Source organism: Enhydra lutris, unplaced genomic scaffold, assembly GCF_002288905.1.
Source record: "Enhydra lutris kenyoni isolate GAN:26980312 unplaced genomic scaffold, ASM228890v2 scaffoldscaffold21, whole genome shotgun sequence".
NCBI lineage: Eukaryota > Metazoa > Chordata > Mammalia > Carnivora > Mustelidae > Enhydra > Enhydra lutris.
The window spans coordinates 32,945,638-32,966,598 of record NW_019154105.1 but is presented as its reverse complement, the minus strand read 5'-3'; the positions used below and the strand labels follow the sequence as shown (position 1 = coordinate 32,966,598).

Genomic DNA, 20,961 nt, shown 5'->3' with positions numbered 1-20,961 from the left:
TGCTTCCACGGGCATGCACCTGCTCTTTAAGATGGCAGCTCTGGAGCCAGGTTGGCCTATTGCCTGATAATCAAGAAGTCTGGGTCTGGTCCCAGTTTGCCTTCTGATATGCTATATGGCTCTGAGCTCATCACTCCTCCTCTTTGTTTTCAGGTAGAGGAGAAAAGATCTCTCCACCTTCTCCATCTCAAAGGAATCTCTTTAGCCTGAAAAAAAAATGCACCTCTTGTGATGTTACTTCCTATTGTATGTGGGAGCGTAAATTAGTGAAGAGGCAAACCTCTTTAAATCACAAACATTATCTCACAGGCAATGACTTAGGTCTATAGCCATCTGTATTTGGGCAACAACTTTATTCTGGGGAGGGAGTAATAAAACAAGAGGGTGGTTCAGTGGTTCATCTTGGCTCAGTGGAAACGTGGATTTTGGAAAGGTGTACACCAGGGTTCCAGGTTTCTAAATGGCTTAATTTTTAACTCTGTCATCTTGTTTAGGACACTTATTCCCCCTTGAACTTAGGTTCTCCATCTGTGAATAAAGCAGCCACAACATGTCAGGTATTATGGGGATTAAATGAATGTAAAGTTACCAGAATTATGTCTGCCATGAACATCTTAAAATGTGACTTTTCATTTTTTTTATTATGTTCAGTTAGCCACTGTATAGTACATAATTAGTTTTTGAAGTAGTGTTTAATGATTCATTTGTTAAGCATAATACCCAGTGCCCATCATAGCATGTGCCTTCCTCAATACCCATCATCCTGTTACCCCTTTCCCCACCCTCCTCCCCTCTGAAACCCCTAGATTGTTTCTCAGGGTCCATAGTCTCTCAGGTTTCATTTGCCTTTCCAATTTCTCCTCCTTTGGATTTTCCTCCCCTTCTCTATGTTCCTCCATGCTATTGCTTATGTTCCACATATGAGTGAAACCATATGATAATTGTCTTTCTCTGCTTAACTTACTTTGCCTAGCATAATACCCTCCAGTTCCATCCATGTTGATACAAATGGTGAGTATTCATAATTCTAGATGGTGAAATAATATTCCATTGTGTGTATGTACCCTATCTTGGTTATTCATTCATCTGTTGAAGAGTATCTTGGCTCCTTTCATAGTTTGGCTATTGTGGACACTGCTGCTATGATCATTAGGATGCATGTGCCCCTTCTTTTCACTACATCTCTATCTTTGAGGTAAATACCAGTAGTGTAATTGCTGGATCATAGGGTAGTTCTATTCTTAACATCTTGGGGAACTTCCGTAAGGTTTTCCAGAATGGCTGTACCAACTTGCACTCTCACCAACTGTATAAGAGTGTTCCCCTTTCTCCATATCCTTGACAACATTTGTTGTTTCCTGCTTTGTTAATTTTTGCTATTCTAACTGATATAAGGTGGTATTTCATTGTGGTTTGATTTGTATTTCCCTGATGGCTAGTGACGTTGAGCATTTTTTCATGTGTCTGTTAGCCATTTGTATGTTGTTTTTTGTTTTTTTTTTTTTCCTGAGAAGTGTCTGTTCATGTCTTCTGCCCATTTTTTGACTGGGTTATTAGTTTTTTGAGTGTTGAGTTTGAGAAATTCTTTATAGGTCTTGGATATCAGCCCTTTATCTGTAATAACATTTGCAAATATCTTCCCCCATTCTGTGGGCTGCCTCTTAGTTTTGTTGATTGTTTTCTTTGATATGCAGAAGCTTTTTATCTTGATGAAGTCCCAAAAGTTCATTTTTGCTTTTGTTTCCCTTGCCTTTGGAGATATGTCTTGAAAGAAGTTGCTGTGGCCAATGTCGAAAAGGTAACTGCCTATGTTCTTCTCTAGGATTTCAATAGATTCTTGTCTCACATTGAGGTCTTTCATCTGTTTGAGTTTATCTTTGTGTATGGTGTAAGAGAATGGTCCAGTTTCATTCTTCTATAAGTAGCGGTCCTGTTTCCCCACCACCACTTATTGAAGAGACTGTCTTTTTTCCATCCGATATTTTTTCCTGATTTGTCAAAGATTAGTTGACCCTAGAGTTGAGGGTCCATTTCTGGAGTCTTTATTCTGTTCCATTGGTCTATGTGTCTGTTTTTGTGCCAATGCTGTGCTGTCTTGGTGATCCCAGCTTTGTAATATAGCTTAAAGTCAGACAACTTGATCCCCCCCAGCTTTGTTTTTCTCTTTCATCCTTCCTGTGGTCTTTAGGGATCTTCTCTGGTTCCATACAAATTTCAGGATTTTTTGTTCTAGTTCTTTGAAAAATGTCAATGGTATTTTAACAGGGATGGCATTGAATGAGTAAATTGCTCTGGGGAGGATAGACATTTTAACAATGTTTCTTCTTCCAATCCATAAGTATGGAATATCCATCTTTTTGTGTCTTCCTCAGTTTCTTTCATAAGTGTTTTATAGTTTCTAGAGTATAGATCCTTTACCTCTTTAGTTAGGTTTATTCCTTGGTATCTTATGATTTTTGTTGCTTTTGTGAATGAAATGGATTTCTTAATTTCTCTTTCTATAGTTACATTGTTAGTGTATAGAAAAGCAACTGATTTCTGTGCACTGATTTTGTATCCTGCCACATTACTGAATTGCTGTACTAATTCTAGTAATTTTGGGGTGTGACTTCCCATTTTATTTTTTATTTTTGTTTAAGAACTGCATTCCTGGAGGTGTCTGGAGGCCCCTATTTCAGGACACCTTTTCAAACCAGTGCCAGGCTGGACAGGCAAAGGGTCAAGTGGAAATAACCCACTGGATTTGCTCCAGCCTTAGGAGCTGGGTCTGCTCCAAGCTGATCCTCTGTCAGGGAGCAGTGGGGACTGATTCTTGGCCTGAATTCAGTGGCAGTTCCTGTGAGTGTAGGGACTCCAGAATTGACCCAAGATGACGAGGTATGACCATTTCACAGTGCCACTTGCAGGACAGTTGCAGGCTGAGGACATACATTGGCTATTTGGTAACCTCTTTGTCTTGTTCCCAGCAATTTCCATCCCTTGCCAACACATCTACTTTTGCTGCAGGCTCTTGTGAGGCTTCAGGCCACTCCTAAGATTCATCTCTTTAATCAATGGAAAGGAAGAAATGGCCTACCTTTATTATTATCTAGGTCGGCTCTCTCAAAACAAGCAGGCTGCAAATCCCAATGGCTTCTCAGCACTGTCTCAGAAGCATCCATCCTTCATTACGCTATTCCCATGGTAACCTTAGGCAGGGAGAAGAAGGACAGTTAACCATTGAGTGGCTATTTTTAGATTTCTGGCCAGATGCTTTGACAAATCTGTTGAGGGAAAGAAAATGAAACGAATATAGGAGAGGATTTTTTTTTTTCCCCAAAGACAATATCATTTAAATTCATATTATAAAACTGGAAAAGACCTTGAGAAATCATTCAACCTACAACCTCTAGGAAGATCTACTTCCAAATCAAACCAAAAAATTTTTCAATAAGATCTTCTTTAGAACATTTTACATAATAGCTTATTCTAAATAGATAACCAAATTTTCTAACTTGATTTTATCCTGTGTTGAATTTCAGTTCTCAGACCAACAGAGTTGGGAATAAGACTGAATATGATTGCTCAAGTTGTGGGCTACACAACCCTGAGGGAATAATTTATTTAGACCATGCTAATAATGACATCCCTGAGGCTTGTGCTGTGCACATTCTGTGCAACTATCTACACTGGTCATATTTCACTTACTTTTTTTTTTTAATGTAAATTCCTCCCTTCCTCCTTAAAAACCTTCAGGAATTTCCCATTACTCTGAGGTTAAAGCCCATGGATCTTTAAAGTGGTTATAAAAGTACAACATGTTATCTATCCTGCATACCTGTCCAGATTCATTTAGTACTACTGTAGTTCTCTTTCTCTGTGTTTTGGCAAAAGCCTTTCAACCAGAGTCTCAAACATGCCATTTCCCTCCCATCTCAAGATCTTTGCACTTATCTATAATACTCCTCCCCATGCTTTCTTACCTAATATCTCTAACTCCTTCCTGTCCTTTAAAGCAGAGCTCATTTACCAGAAAACACTTTCTCAACCTCTGAAACAAGAAAAGCATACACCTTCAATAGTCTCTTCTAACAACTTGTGCATTTCTTTCCCAGTACTTAACAGTTTGTGAATCTATATTTATTTATGTAACTTAAAAAAAAAAAAACCACAAATCTATGAGCTTCAGGTTGTAAGCAAATGATATTGTTTGCTCACAATTATATATCTACTACCTGTCACCATGTATAGCAAATAAATAATTCTAGTAACTGAATAAATGACTAGCAGTTATTTTAAAGGGACATAATCCCAGTTTCTCTTTAAGTCAAGCTGTCAATGTGATTACAGTAGGGTGCCTTAAAATGTAATGTGCATCCAAATTCCCCAGAGAACTTGTTAAAAATGCAGATTCTTATTCAGTAGATCTAGGTTGTCATTCATTCATTCATCCAAATTCCCCAGAGATCTTGTCAGTAGATCTAGCTTGTCATTCTTCATTTCCAACTCGTATGTGACTAGCTCTAGAATTTGTAGACTGAAATCACCTTAGGAGCTTAAAAAGAACAACAACAAACAATTCTGAGATTTCATTCCCTGGTGATTCTGGTTTAATTGTTATGTACTTGGCCTGGGTATGGGGAATTTTTATAAACTCCCCAGCTTAAAACCCCCCAAAACAAAACCTTCCCGGTTTATTCTAATATCCAGCGATCTTGGAAATTCACTGATTCCAGGCAAAGTTCAACCTTAACAGGAGGTAAAGGAATATTTTTGTTGCCCTTTGTATTAAACAGCATCCAACATGGCTACCTGATAGGGGTCCATCTTGTTACTGTTTTTTAAATGTGTATCTCTTAGAGACTCACAGCAAAGTGTTACCTAGCATTTGTTGTGTGAGTAGAGATAATCCCATAGGAGTTGGTTAATGTGGCAGCAGACTGGTCTGATCTTAAACTTTCCCACCTCTATTCACGGGGGAAATTTATGTCTTATCAACTATTTCAAAAGTAAGTGTAGTTATTGAAAGAAGTGTTACATTTTGGTAGAACCAAATGCAGTTATAGTATTATACAACCAGAGGAACAATGCATACTCACTCACATAATAGCATCAGAGAAAAGAGAACTAGAGTGCACTTCCAAAACCTGCAGTATTTGTAGTGAGTTTGTTGATTTCCTACTTGCCTATAACCAAGAACCTGAAGATGAGCATAGGTTTGGGCATTTGGTTACTTTCTCTGAAGATCAATGCTTTTTTTTTTTTTAATTTAAGATTTTATTTATTTATTTGAGACACACATACACACAGAGCATGAGTAGGAGAAGAGACAGAGGGAGAGGGAGAAGCAGACTCCCCACCAAGCAGGAAGCCCGATAGGACTCTCGATCCCAGGACTCTGAGATCATGACCCAAGCTGAAGGCAGATCCTTAACTGACTGAGCCACCCAGGCGCCCCGAACAAAGATCAATGCTTTTTAATCTAGAGCATAGTAATAACAGCCCCCCCTTTCTTGTCATTAATTACACTGTTTTATTTTTGTTTGTGTTTTTAAGTTTGAAACTTCCCCATTGTGGAGTGTAATCTTTTACACTAGGTAGCTGAGCACAGTCGTACATGTCGAGCTCTACACTGGTTGTTTTCATAGTCTTGATTACTTAGCCTCCTCAGCAAACCTGTTAGGTAGATCACATTTTATAGATGACAAAATTGAGGCTTACTAGTTCACTCTCTTCCCCCAAATACAAAGATGGCCAGTGGCAGAGTCCCATTATATCTGATGCTTTCTCCACCCTGGTGTTAATTCATGGTGTCAGGCCAAATTCGACCTTCAAATATATTGGTCCAGTGGTCTCAATACATTTTTAATGAGGTGCTGCCATTTAGAAAGCAGAAAATTTTCCATAAAAATCCAGATTCCAAGCTTATATTTAGAATAATTATGTCTTAAAAAAGTAAAATAAAAAACTAAAATAAAATCATGATATCTGACAATATTGAGTAACATGCCTGCCAGCCCGAATCTTGTGGGAAGCTGAGTAACATTTTTCTCTCCCAGCTGACTTTCTACGTCTCACTGATAGCTCTTTTACTCCTGGCCTGGCCCAACATTGATGACACTTGTTTGACCCCTCCAGGTCTCTGGGTTTTCAGCTTAGCCTCTGAACTCTATTGAGGGAAGAAGTAAATTTTATTATCAAGAAAAAAAAAATGGCCTCTTCCTTGGTGAGGTGAAGACCATTGCATTGCCATCTTTATGATTTAAGACCTTCTCAGGACTCTGTATATTTGCACGTAATGGGCTGATTTCTTTGACTACAGAGTGGTGAAGCTTAGTATCCTTTCTTCTGATTCTAGTATTTAGCTATCTGGATTGTTTTCCAGTCAAAATTTTGACTTCAGAGGGGTTTCTAAGTTGTGTGGCTGTGTTGCAACAACTGTAGCCCCATGAAAACCCACATATCCCTTGGACTCAAGGTACAGTTGTATTCCCTTTAGTGTCCTTCAAGGAAGACTGTGGTAAAGAAGAAGAGGCTTTTCCCTAATGTTGTCAGGGCCTAGCAGTGCCGGGCTGATCATCCCAGGAACTTAGTCACTGATTTCTGATGTAGCAGGAAATGTAGAAAGCAAGATTCACATGTAGGGAGTCTTCTCCTTGGTTTTGAGAGCTGTTTGCCTCTGTTGCAGTGTACCCGTTTCATTGTTTCCATTCCATGCCTGGCTCTGACCCACTGCCCACTAGGTTGTTGGTTTCTCTGCACTCCCTCTGAGTTATTCACTCCCTCTGAGTTATTCAATCTTTGGAGCGCCTTCTCACTGCGTGTCAGAGCCCTGTCACTCGACAGAGTGCGGGCACATATGCTGTGCTGCTGAAAGAAGATACCCATCCTCTTATTCCCAGAAGATGGTGGCCCAAGGATAAGGCGAAGGATTTTTAAACGGTTAAATGCTAACCTGACTGTTCTGTTACGTATTTCACTTGGGTTTAAGAGGCCAATCTGGTAACTGAACCCTGTCTAGGGAACATGAGAAAGATAATTCAACTATCCCTTATTTTACCACATGGCATGCCATGTGAGACATCATTGGTTTTAAGATATGCCATTATTTGATACGCCACTGAGAACAGAAAAAACACTGTCAAGTAAATTATGTCATTTAAATTATGTTGATTGTTCTCCCTTTCTCAAGTACAGATTTTCTAACAAAAACATGTCTTAGGATTGACAAATATGGCACTTCAACTTCTATTGCATGCCTTTAATGTAGAAGACAAGTGTCTTCTATGTGTGAAAATGTTAATTGTCTTAATAAGATAGAAGAAAGTCAATGAAAATATTTACGCTACCATGTTCTTCCTTCAGCAACCATCAACTGACCTAGAATTTGACCGCGTAGTGATTTATACCACTTGCCTTCGTGTGGTACGGACAACCTTTGAAAGATGTGAACTGGTTAGAAAGATCTTCCAAAACCATCGAGTAAAATTTGAAGAGAAAAACATAGCTCTGAATGGTGACTATGGAAAAGAGTTAGATGAGCGATGCCGACGTGTTTCAGAAGCCCCTTCCCTCCCTGTCGTGTTCATTGATGGCCATTATCTTGGGGTAAGTACTCTGCTAAGGAAAATCTTCTTTTTTTATTGAACCCAGCCAGGGTTGTTAGAAATCTGTAAGCCTATGACAAGGTGACTTGCAACATAACTCCCAGGACATTTGCTATTTTTTTGGAGTTCAGACCAAAGGGATTGAAGCACTTATTTCTATCCCAAATGATGTGTTGCTAACAGTGTTCATCCCTACAGAAGCATGGTGAGATAAAATCAGCATGAAATTGCCTTTTTTAATAGGAACACATTTTTCACTTGTTCAATTGACTTGAGTTTTGCATTATGAAGCTTAGCATGTGAGATACAAACTATTTTTTAGTGCACATGAGAAAAAGGGAATATTTATAAGATACACATTTATGAATTCTCTTACACCCCATTATCAAACACTCAGTTTCCTACCTAATGAAACTAAGATGGCAGTCCCAAAACAAAATCAGTAAGAAATGAGGCCTGGAACCAGAATTTTATTTTCTTGTTGTTTAAAATTATTCTGGATTTTGGTAATTTGGCAGTGTGAGATCCAAGTTTAGGCTTGCCATAGCAGAACAGAGCAAACTCCTGAGCATCAAGGAAACATGACTGCCTCGTTTCTTTTTGAATAATACTGTTAGCGTAATTAAGCCCCACTGATCTATGAACAGGCTCCCTCACTAAGAAGCCCAAGAAGAGGGCTCTGGAGAATGCACTTTATAAAGGGTAAGAACAAAGAGCCAAGGGACGCCAGAGGTTGAGGGGGTGGGACTGACTCCCCCAGATCACTTATCAGAGAACAAAGAGCTGCCTTCGGATGGCAGATGGATATTTGGAGCTTGGCTTTGTTTTGCATTTGGTCTTAACCTTCCGCTTTCAGAGATGGTTAGAAAAAACGCAGAGCAGGAAATGCTCATGTTTTGTTACAGGGAAACTGTTCTTCTGATATCCTGCCTAGAGCCATAGCTGTTAGAGGCAGCCTGTCATCTGATGGAAAGATAAATGGGGAGAAGCCATGATTCACTAGCTATGCCTTCTGCAATTTTACTTTTAACTTGAGTTGGACACAGACTACATTTTGAAGAGGAGGAATTTAGATTTGAAGCATTGAGCCTCTTTCGTTATATTTCCACATGTACCCTTAGGTCCCAGAAAGCCGCAACAATGGCAATGATAGTAACGATAACTTAATAATAATAGTAGTAATAACGTTACTATACTGTGTTCTTAGCTTTATACATTCATCTCATCTAATCCCCAGGACAGCCTTAGAGAACACTTCTCTGCTCTACTCGGAGAGGCAAGATTGGCCTTGTTTCAAATTCCTGCTCTGATACTTCTATGTGATTCTGGGTAATTTATAAATCTTTCTGTGTCTTGGTTTTCTCATTTGTAAAAGGAGCATGGTGATAGAACTTTTCTCACAGACTAATTGTGAGGATTTGACCATATATAATATATAGAAGTACTCAATTCTTATGCTTGGAAAAAAGTAGGTTTTTAATAAATAGTAACAATCTTTTGTTACTTAGTTATAAATCAATAGTAACAATCTAACTATTCTTGTTTTGCTAAAGAAAACATTAATTATTTTGCTCCAAGTCACATAGCTGGTCAAGTGACAGGACCAGGACTCAAAATTAGGTCTGACTCTCCAAACCCCTGCTTTTTTGCACATTACCTCAAAGAAAGGGATGTCTCTCTCTCTCTCTCTCTTTTTAATTGGAACATTTCACAGATTTGTGTGTCATCCTTGAGCAGGGGCTATGCTAATTTTCTCTGTATTGTTCTAATTTTAGCATATGCGCTGCTGAAGCAAGCACAAGGAAGGAATCTTTGATACTTTGTGGATATGGTCTTATACCTAGGACATGGTTTGGCACAAAGTGCTCAGAAACGTATATTGAATGGGTGTATGAATGTTGCTATACTCTTCTCTCACATTCTTTCCTCCTCTCCCTATGACATTCTTCTACCAGGAAAGAATCTGATAAACTTACTCCCCAGGGAGAAAATCACTGATAAGAGTGATTTTAACTGGCAAAATTCTTCTGATGATGTAAGATATTTTCCATTGTAGAATTTTAATTTCTGTGCAACTGCCCAGTTAAATTTAGTGGGTGACTGCCTCCTTACACAGGTGTAATATGGTTGGCCTTACCTGACACCCTGCTTTTGACCATACTTACCTTCTTCCTTCTTCTAAGGCAATCCAACAGGCAGTGATGCTATTTTTCTTTGCATTTGATGCCTAGAGGCAGAGGGCAATGGACAAAAGAAACAGGGTGCAGGTTCTTTCCCAGCTGCTTTTTCTGTGATTACTTTATTAGCACACAGTGGCCTAGAGAAGGAAAGATCGCACAGGTGTTAGTTACCTTGTTGATTCTGCCATTTGAAGCTAATGCCCCAAATCTGGAAAGAGACCAGAGGCAGAGATTTTGTTTTCCTCTTTCTTTTTTCTTATAAATGGAGAATTCTTCAAAATCTATAATTTGAAATGGAGGTAAGCACTCCAGAAAACAACTTCTACAACAGTTTATCCTCCTACCACAAAAGTGTCTTGATTTTAAATTCCAGGGCACATTTGTAAATGGAAGACATTGCTGGAATCATAGAGCCTTCTCCCTGCAGTATTCATTCATCTGAAATGGAAGGACGCCCTCTGCTGGGTTTTGGCACATGGTGAAACATAATTTTTAGGGAGGAAAGGACGCTGATGTTGGTAATTTCCTTAACATCTGTGATGTTTTAAACAGTCACATTAAACCACTTGATTTAGTTTAAATTTAGATGAGTGAGAAAAATCGAGATGTATGCATCATCTGTGCAATACAACTTTTTTTTTTTTTTTTTTTTTTTAAGGAGGGAGCGAGAGAACTAGAGAGGGCCAGAAAATGTGGGAGATAGGGACAGAAATAGGCCTACGGAGGCAGTGAGATGGGATAGGGAGAGCATGAGACCATTTTGTAGCCCCCTTATTTCCCTGCCATCATTGCCACCAGAGCCAGAGATGGGTGGCACCAAGGGAATTCACTTATCTTCACTGAGGGGAAGCTCGCAGAGTTCAATGGGCAAGAGCAGAAGAATTGACAAAAATGCTGAGCTTTTTTTCCCTGACAACTTTGATTCCCAGCCAAACTTCTATGTAAAGATGAAAGCAGTGATGTAGTCAAGGGAAAGAAATTACTTTAGAAAACAAAGCTCCTCTGCCCTGAGATGCTCCATCAGGAGAGGATGGGTCAGTCAAAGAGTTGGAGGCTCAGAGGGTTAGAGGAGAAGCAAGTTCATCTTGAAGCTTGCTTAAAGTCATTGTCCTGTTGCTTTCGCATTGGGAGATCTTTACACAAAAAGATTGCATTTCAATTGTTCGGACAAAGATGATCTTGGAAATTCTAGTAGGAAATAGGTTAGAAGTACTATCTTAATTCTAGACCAACCATAAAACTTTATAGTACAAATCCATGAAACCTACATTGGAACTGAGCTATAAAACATGGAATGAATCAGAGTGGGGACCCTGGTAACAGAGGAATGGAAGGACAGTGGATCTAGACAGGTGTTTAAACTAGCTGATGTTGAGCGGTGACTGATTTATAATTCTGTATCCATTGAAAGTTCTGGGTTTTTCTTTTTCTTTTTTTCAGTTTAAGAATGAAGGAATTGTTATTGAGTACATGTAGTTTATACATGAGAAATATAGACTCTAGGCATGTTTTTAGAGACAACTTGCAGAACTTCTCTGCAGAAATGGCCTCCAAGGAACCTCTGCCACAATCAGAAAGTGGCTGGCTCTCTAGAAATGCTGTCTTTGGTTCTCTCCAGCAAAACAGATGATTTGTTCTCTGGCCCCTTTTTCTACTTAATTCTGTTCCTAAGTAAAGCCTTGAGTGAGTGTATCTGTGGTTACTGAACAGTCACATATGTAAACAATGAGGGAAAATGAGAAATGTGGTTTTTAGCTTTCTGGCCTCTACAGTATAGGAAGACATTCTAGAAGATGATTGGATTGATTACGAAGTGAGCCAAACCATAGTATCTGCCAGATATGCTGTTTTCATTTATTTTGTTTTGTTTTAATCAGAATATTGAGGTACAATTTAAATATAATAAACTGTATCCATTTAACTTATAATTTGATGGGTTTTGGCAGATATGTACACTCAAAAATGTATCAACACATTTGAGATCAGAGCATTTCCATAACCCTCCAATATTCCTCATGTCATTTGGCAATCTCTGCCTCCAACCTAAGTCCCCTGGTGATCATTGATCTTTCTGTCAATATAGTTTTCTTTTCTTTTAATGACTTTGTCTGGTTTTGGTGTCAGGGTAATGATGACCTCATCAAGTGAGTTTGGAAGTGCTCTACTTTCTGCAATTTCAATTTCTTGTTCTCTTTATTGCTTAGTGTAGAGCATTAAATCATTTGACATAATTTTCTCTTTATGTGAAGGACTTCTTATATGCTACTATTTTAGTGTGGGTCTACTGTAGATAAATTCTTTTAGCATATTTATGTCTGAAAAGTTTTTATCTCACCTTTGTCTTTTACAAGATATTTTTGCTGGGTATAGAATTCTAGGTTAAAACTTTTTTTTTTCCTTTCCTTTCAGTACTTAAGAGACATTGCTCCTTTGTCTTTCTGTTTGCATAATTCTGATAAATTATATGCTGTCATCCTTATTTTTGTTCCCTGTATGTGTATCTTCTCACATTGCTGCTTTCAAGATTCTTCTTTTTGGGATGTCTGGGTGACTCAGTCAGTTAAGGGTCTGCCTTAACTTAACTCAGATCATGATCCCAGGGTCCTGGGATCCTGTCCCACATCAGGCTCCTTGCTCAGTGGGGAGCCTGCTTCTCCCTCTGCCTGCTGCTCCCTCTGCTTGTGTTCTCTCTCTTTGATAAATAAATAAATAATATCTTAAAAAAAGATTTTTTTTCAATATTGGATTTGAGAAACTTGATTATGATATATTTTGGTATAGTTTTTTTCATGTTTCTTTTGCTCAGGGTTCATTGAGATTCTTGGATTTTTTTTTCTTCTTTTTAAAAAATCAAATTTGGAAAACTTTTAGCCATTATTTTTTCAAATAAGATTTAGGGTTTCCCCCCCTTCTCTTCTTTTCAGGCACTTTACTTACATACAGATTAGGCTGCTTGAAGTTGTTCCAAAGTTCACTTCATTTCATCTTGGATTATTTCTCTTGCTATGTCTCCTAGATCCCTAATCTTTTTTTGTAAAATCCTATCCAGATTATTTTTTTTAATCTCAGGCATTGTAATTTTATCTTTAGACATTTATTTTTTTAAATATATATTCCGTATCTCTACTTAGCACATTCAATATTTCTTCTAGTTTTTTTTTTTAACATATGGGATATAAGTATAATAACTTGTTTTAATCTTCTTGTCTGACAATTCTAATATCTGTGTCAGTTCTGAGTTGGTTTCAGTGGATTGATTTTTCTCCTCATTGTGAGTCGTATTTTCTACTTCTTTGATTGCCTGGTAATCTTTTATTGGATTTTGCATATTGTGAATGTGACCTGGGTGGGTTAAAGTATTCCTTGTTGGAATATTTTTGTATTCCTATAAATATTCTTAAACTTTTTGCTGGGATGCAGTTAAGTTAGCTGGAAAAATTTGCTATTTAAGGTTTTGTTTTTAAGGTTTTCTAGACAGAGCCAGAATAATTTGGTCCAAAGCTAATTATTCTCCAGTATGGAGGCATAATATTGTGGGATCTTTATCTAAAGTCCCATTGATTATAAGGTTTTCCAGTCTTGCTGATGGGAACAGGCATTCTTCTCAGCCATATCTCTAGGTACTGTCCCTTTTAATCTTTTTAGGTTCTTTTGCCGGACATTAGTAGTTTTCTTTCATGCATGTGCTGATTTGTACTCTGCTGAACAGAATGTGGGCTCTCTGCCTATCTCTAGAGGTCTCCATGAAGCTCTTTACTCTCTTGTACTTTGTCCTGTAAACTCTAGCTGTCTTAGTCTTCTGTGTTTTTAGGTTTATTTCCTCAACACAGGGTATCCACCAGGTTCTGCTTGGATTCCCCCTTCACCTAATTTATTTCCTGCCTCTCAGAGATCTTAGTTCATTTTTGCCTAGTGTCCAATATCATGCAGACAATCCATTAAAAGTCATTGTTTATCAAAGTGGATCAGAAATTGGTCCACTCTTAGGCAATGTAACAAAGGAAAGTGGAATTTTCAGGCTGGATATCTATGGTAGTTGTGAATCACATTCTTTTCTGAATGACAGTGATTCCTTTATACACACAAAATAATCCCTAAACAAAAAATAGCCACAAACTCTGAAGACTTAAAAGTTGGGAATTTTATGGTCTTTTTTCTCACATGAAAAACATAAGGGAAGATGTTTTAGATAGGGCATAAAGTTCATGATTTCACCTGGGACCATTTTCTGTTTTATGGTATTGCCATTCTTAGCACATGTTGTCTATCTTTGAGGTTTCCCAAAGGTTCAAGGTAGTTGCTGAAACTCTTGACATCATACCTGTATTCCAGGCAGGAAGGGTATGAGAAAGAGAAGAGAAAAGAGAAGTGCATCCTATCTAAAGGAGCACTCTTCTGAAGAATTCTTCCAGAAATCTCACCCAATTTCCATTTACATTTTATGGTTCACCTTTTGTTGCTAAGTAGGCTGGGAACTGTGATCTTCCAGAGGGACACATTGATATGTTGAAAAAAATCAGATTTTTTTTTTTAAGAGGAAAGGAGGAAATCACAGATATCAAGTAGGTAGTTGGTGTCTGCCACACTAAACAAAACTTTTTTGAGTAGTTGATTAGAATAAACTCCATGCTTTGTGTTTCACACTAATTCTTTCCTTGAACCAGACAAATCCCTAGTATTTACTCTATTTAAGAGGGTTACAAAGATGGTGGGAGGACTAGTGGGGAATGTTGGGTAAATTTGGTTTCTTTATGGGAATGTGTTATGATGTGAAATAATAACTAGTGTCATAAACAATCAATGTAATCAATGTAAAGTTAAATATTTTGATAGATTTTGAGACCATTATATTTTAAACCTCTTGAAAATATTTACCATATACATATGAGAAGTGTTTTCTTTTTAAGATTTTATTTATTTATTTGAGACAGAGAGAGAGGAGAGAGAGAGCACACACACAGAGGGAGAGGGAGAGGCAGACTCCCCACTGAGCAGAGAGCCTGATGCAAGGCTCAATCCCAGGGCCCCAAGACCATGACTTGAGATGAAGGCAGGTATTTAACTGACTGAACCACCCAAGTGACCCAAGAAGTGGTTTCTAAATGTTGGGGTCATATTCTTCTTTGAAAATCTAATGAAAGTTATAGACCTTCTCATTATACATGTATACAATCTTCTTTATAATATCAGGGCTTTCTGAGAATTTATCCCTAGGTGCCCAAATTTTCATTAAAAGGATTACTTCAGAGATGGTGCCTACTGGAGTGTACTCCACTTCTTGGTTGTCTTTAAAGATTTTATTTAGTAATGTGACCCACTTCATCACAAGTAAGTACAATCATAGCTCATTTTGATATTTTAATATATAATTATGGAATTGATAAATTTATATCTTTATCTTTCCTCCCTATCCTCTTCCTCCTTCCCCTCCCCCCTTTTCCTCCTCCTCCTCCTCCTCCTCCTCTTCCTTCTTCTCTTTTGGAAGTCATCTTTATTCTTTTGTGGTCATTTCCTTGATCATTAGCAACTTCATCAGAGGTCTAGATGGATGAGAATCTCCTGAACATTCAAATCTACCCCTATTGTCTTGGATCTTATTCATAATAGGCACAGTAAATGTTTAATCTTCAAGCCTCCTTCTTCAAAGTCATGAAGTAGTTGTTCCTGACCGTTCACTCTATTTCAGAAAACACAGAGATGGAGATGTCTGAAATTTAGGCCTTAAGTCAGGTTCTTAGAATTTAAGTTAAGTAATATCTTCTTGTGTGATTGTTTTTTTGTTCTTTTCTCCTGAATATCGGAGGATAGTTTTTATTATCGACAACAATGAGAATAAGAGTAAAAGCTAACTAGAAGGGATATACTCTTCCAAGCTTTTTGCCTGCTTTTTTGCTTTTACATTGTAAAATAGTACGATCATAGTACTATTGTACTATGTATATAATACATTGTAAAATACTACTATCACCCCTCCACCCCAAATTTTGCACCTGAAGAAAAGTAAGGCTTAGAGAAGTTAAGAAACTGTTTAAATACCCCAGATCACAAGTGACATAGCCAGGATTCAAATTTGGCTGCATATAACTCTAGAGATCAGACCCTTTAAAATCAAGGCTGCAGAGTTCTTAACCCTCATCTACATGGCTTTCAATTCTACTCTTTAGCAGCACATTCCCACCCTGAATTACTTCATCACTTGAAACTGCTCCACATTCAAGATCTTGAACTTAGAAATGTCTTGCTGTGGCCATGATTTTCTGCCCTTGAGTCTCTCCCCTTGTCTCCCTATTAAACTTGCCTGACCATCAATGTATTGTTTGTCCTTTCCCTTTTTTTGCTTCTCTCAGTTTATAGTCACAATTTTGGCTTCACTTGTTTCCCTACTTTACTGCTTTCAGGAATATGAGAATACCTCGTTTAGCACCACCTGCTGGAAAAGCTCTCTTAGGCTCCATGTTTGTCCATTCCCAGTCCTATGCAACCCCCTTCATCTGTTTTTCCTCTTTTACTCCAGTACAACCCAGGGCATTTTTGGAGAAAATCTCAGTCACAGCAAAGAAGTCTCCAAAAAAGTTGTATTGTCAGCATTATCTAGGGCCATTATCTATTATTCTTATTAATATCTTTTTGGTTTTCTATTGCAATCCACATAACCAACTGCCCCAATGTTTTCTAATTTCACCAAACAGAAGTCCCATTGCATCTCCTGCTCCCTCTTTATCACATCCATTATTATCTTTCTCTTTTTCCAGTCTTCAGGTCTATTTGTAGCTCCAGTCTTGTAGGGTGTTTTAATTTTTGGCGTATATTTTACTTCAACATTAAACGCACACACACACACACACACACACACACACACACACACCACACCATAGAATGATTCCTCATTATTAGTTACTTGATTCAGTTCTCTGGTTTTGATTAGTGACCCCACAATTTTCCCAGTCGCTGACACTCAAAAGCTCAGTTTTCTTTTACTCCACCATCTTTCTCTTATTCATATCTGGTCTCTTGCCAAGATTTACATTGTATCCTATGGGATCTTAAGTTTCACATTTTGGGAGCTCCTCCTGGAAAATAGGAGTAGCAGAGTAAAGTGGAAGCAGATAGCTGGAATAAGTTCTTTTTTTTTTTTTTTTTTTTTTTTGCTGGTATGAGTGTTGGTCAAGTTATTTATCCTCTTTAAAATGAAAGTAGTAGGGTGCCTGTGTGGCCTAGATATTAAACATCTAACTTTGGCTCAGGTCATGATCTCTGGGTCCCAGGATTGAGCTCCACATCAGGCTCCCTGCTCAGCAGGGAGTCTACTTCTCCCTCTCCCGCTGCCTCTCCCCCCCACTTGTGCTCTCTTCCTCTCAAATGAATAAATAAATTCTTTTTTTAAAATTTGTAGATAAAATAATAAAATACCTACAACATTAGGTATTTTGAGAATTAAATGAGATGAAGCATAAAAACTCATAGTGCCTGGAACATGGTGTATCTAAATAATCCTTTGCTGATATTATTCAGGGAGAAACTTTAGAGAAAGCTTATATTTAGGGTGTATAGGTGGAAAGAAAGGGAGAGAATGAAAAGAATTAAGATAGGGCTGGATCAATAAATCATGGGAGGATAAAAGGTGGAGTATCATTCTAAGTCTGTCCTCAAACATCAATGTCCAAATGGTCTGATGGGGACAGGATGCTGCATAGCACCTGAGCTTTTGGATATTGGTAGTATTTTTCATATGAAGCAGGTTTTAGGCCAAATGCCATTCAGATTCATGTGAACTGTTGTGTGGGCTGTTAAAGATATTCTGTCTCTGTTCGTGACACTTTCCCATGAATATTAAACATAATTATTTAAATGTTATATTTGTTCTTCTCATACCAGATAAATTGTTAATATTTTTACTAACAGTGATATCTACAACATATTAGTGAGAATTTTTTATATATATAAGGTTTGAAAATTATTAGCAACATACCTATTTTCTCAAGATAAAACATAAGAGTTATATATAAGAAACTCTACATCTTAATTATTTCCTTACATATGACACTGATTTTTTCTCTTTTTAATAGTAAATCTCATTTTTCCTTTATTCAACTGAGAAAGCACTTTGTTATGTGAAAATACCAAAAAATGATATCTGATTTATTCTTTATTATTAGAGCAAAGCTAATCCATTTAAACACCTGTGCCCAAGTAAGAGGGGGAGAGCTGATGGAATTAATTTCTTACATTCTCCTGGTAGCACTTTTCTTTGCTCATATCCTCACAGATCAAGAGTAAGTTGGGATACTGGTGGGGCAATGATCATGATGAGGTTGCAGAAGACTTATTCTATTTGATTTTGTAAAGACAAATGTATATAGATGCATACAGAAGCCTAGAACCTTGCATTTAGAAGGAACCTTAGATAGCAGCTTGTCTAGTGTTTCTCTCAGTGCAGGAATTCTTTCTACCACATCCCTGGGCAAAGATGAACCACCTTTGAACACATCCAGTGACAACAACCTCAATATGGTTCAATGCAACCAATTTTATTGTAGTACCCTTTTAAATATTAGAAAGTTCTGCCTTCACTTGTGGGTCTGAGTTCTCCTACTGAGAATGATGCAAATTCAAACTGTTCCCTCATCCATAATTATAATTTCATGTTCAAAAGTGTTGGCAAGTTTTCTCCGTGGTTCCCTTGACTCTTACTCTTATCTCCTGGATGTCTGAACTTCCACATCCTAATTATTCTCCTTAGGACACAATCTAGTCTTTAAGTGTAGCACCCAAAGCTAGAACCAGGCTTCTAGATGATTATCTCTATGAACATTATCTATTGCTCTACTAATGGAGCTTACATTTACTTTAAACAACTATGCCATACAATTGATCTCATTGAGTCTCAGGCTATTAAAATACTTATGTAACTTTTATGCAAACTGTTTCTCAAGATAAAAGTCCTTATATCCTTGGTTTTTAGATCCATTTTACTGGGTATCAAGATCCCTTTCCCAATGGTTGTGTGGTTACTAGACAGTAACTAAGACAATAAGGAAATACAATTTTTCTGTGAAATACAGCCCATTATTTTTGATGACTATCATTCTCTTTTTATAAGCAGTCTGGTGCTAGTATCATTCCTTAAGTCAGGAAGCAAAGAATTTATTAAGTAACTCAAAATTCTGTCTCCAGAGAAATGTGGTCATGGACTTGGACAAATCATAATCGAAGTTTGGGCTGTATGATGGAAGTAGCCATATCAGCTAGCTTTTGCTACATGACTAACCACCCCAAAGCTTAAAGGCTTAAAACAACAATTCTTGGATAGACCGTAATGTTGGCTGGGTTTGGCTTCTCTCTTCGGTCTACTTGTGGCCTGGCTAGAGCTCAGTGGTCTAGGATGGTCTCACTTACATGGAAATTGGTTCCTTGGATTTTCCCCTCTATAGTAGCCTAGTTGGAACTTGTTACGTGGTGGCAAAGGGGCTCCTAGATGTGAAAGAGGCAAGCATCAAGGCTCATGCACATTTAAAACCTCTGCTTAAATGATGGTTGTTTTTGTCCTGTTGACTAGAGCAGGTAGTAGGGTCAGGGCCAGATTCAAGATGGAGAAAACACACTCCGCCTATTGCTTAGAGGACCACCAATATCACGTTGTAGAGTGATATGCACACAATGAGGCATGAACACATTGGTGGCAATTACTGAAACAAACCACCAAAGTGTAAAACTTTGACATCCTCCATCCTGGCTTTTTGCTGGAGTCAGGTGTGTTCACTGACATTTTCATGTTGGAGGATTGCACACTTTTGATTTGCCCAAGTCCATTAATCACGCTTTAACATTGCATGTGCTCATGAAATTGGTTTGTGGAACAGTTTGGGATTCAAGGCATAGGTGTGTGGAACTAAGTCAAAGCACCAATCCTCTTCAGATTTCCATAGTCACACACCATCACCTTATTCCTACAATAATCCAATAACTTCCCCACTAACATCTTGTGATGTACTTGGTTCATTGACCAAATCTTTATCTTCAGCTTTGCTGATTTGTTTCGCTCTCATCTTATTCTTGCAGAGGAAATGCAGAAGTAGTATGATTATGATGTTTTCATCTCATATTTTGGGTGCTGCTCTTAAATGAATGCCATGAAGAGTCATATAGCAGGAAGCACCTGGAAACCTGTTTCTGCGCTCTTCAACTTTTACTCCAAAAACTTAAGAATCAGTTAAAGGGAGATTTGGAGTCATCAGGCATTGAGTATTCTGAAATTATACACCCAAGGAAAGGCTTCACCACATATATATATATCCTGGCTTTGTCATTTCACAAATTTCAATGCATTGTCCCACTTGATCAAGACTTTGCCACCTTTCGTTTTGCCTGCTGTAATTCTGTGTATGGTGGGATACTTGCATTGTGTCTGGTAGGTACATTGTTTAGTGACTTGCATGATATATCACAACCTGAGTCTTGAATTTGGTGCTATGGACCTAGGTAGTCTGGAAATATATAATAGTTGTGTCTGTTTGTGACTTGGCCATAAGTTAAAAGAGGACACAGAGCATGCCACCTAATAAAGGGTCTAAAAGCCAATTTCCCTGTATCTCAATTTAGATGTAAATTGCTAACTATTCCCAATCTGATTGAAAAGAAAATGTATTTGTGCATTAACAGTGTTTTCTTATTTGGATTTAAAGACATAACGTAAGCATTTAAGATCTTTTTTTTTAATCTTAGAAAATGAAAAAAAAATAATGCACCATTCTATGAGTAGGTAAAAGTTAATAGCAATTTAATGAACATCCATTTCTAATAGAACTTGAAATCAGTAAAGAAAAGCTTTGGTTGGTAATGAACTGTATTTCTGTTCTTGTGAGCGTAGAGATTTAGTGTTCTCTCAACCACCAGAGGGCGCTCACAATGTAAGAAAACACATTGAATATATAGCAGAATAAATGAGATCAATTAAAGTTGTGTCTAAAATACATGGATAATATCAAAGCTTTGAACCCAGATTTCCTTTTAAGAAAAGATAAAAAAATTAGCAGGAACAATTTTAAACTGACCATTCAAAAACTTAAAACAAATTTAATAAATAGTTCATACTTTGGGGGCTTAACCTTAAATCAAACATTTATACCATTTATTTATATTTTGAATGGGAAAAAAATAAAAGCGAAGTGCATGTATTTTCTCTGAGAGTTTCTGGC

The 20,961-nt window shown here is 37.7% G+C and overlaps 1 protein-coding gene across 1 annotated transcript in view; it reads left to right on the top strand.

Moving 5' to 3' along the window:
- Window positions 1-20,961, top strand: part of LOC111149316 (glutaredoxin and cysteine rich domain containing 1) — a 138,004-nt gene that overhangs the window by 78,650 nt on the left and 38,393 nt on the right. The window contains exon 3 of the mRNA XM_022506313.1: window positions 7,345-7,587. Within this exon, the coding sequence (XP_022362021.1) occupies window positions 7,345-7,587 (243 nt within the window). The remainder of the gene's footprint in view (window positions 1-7,344; window positions 7,588-20,961) is intronic.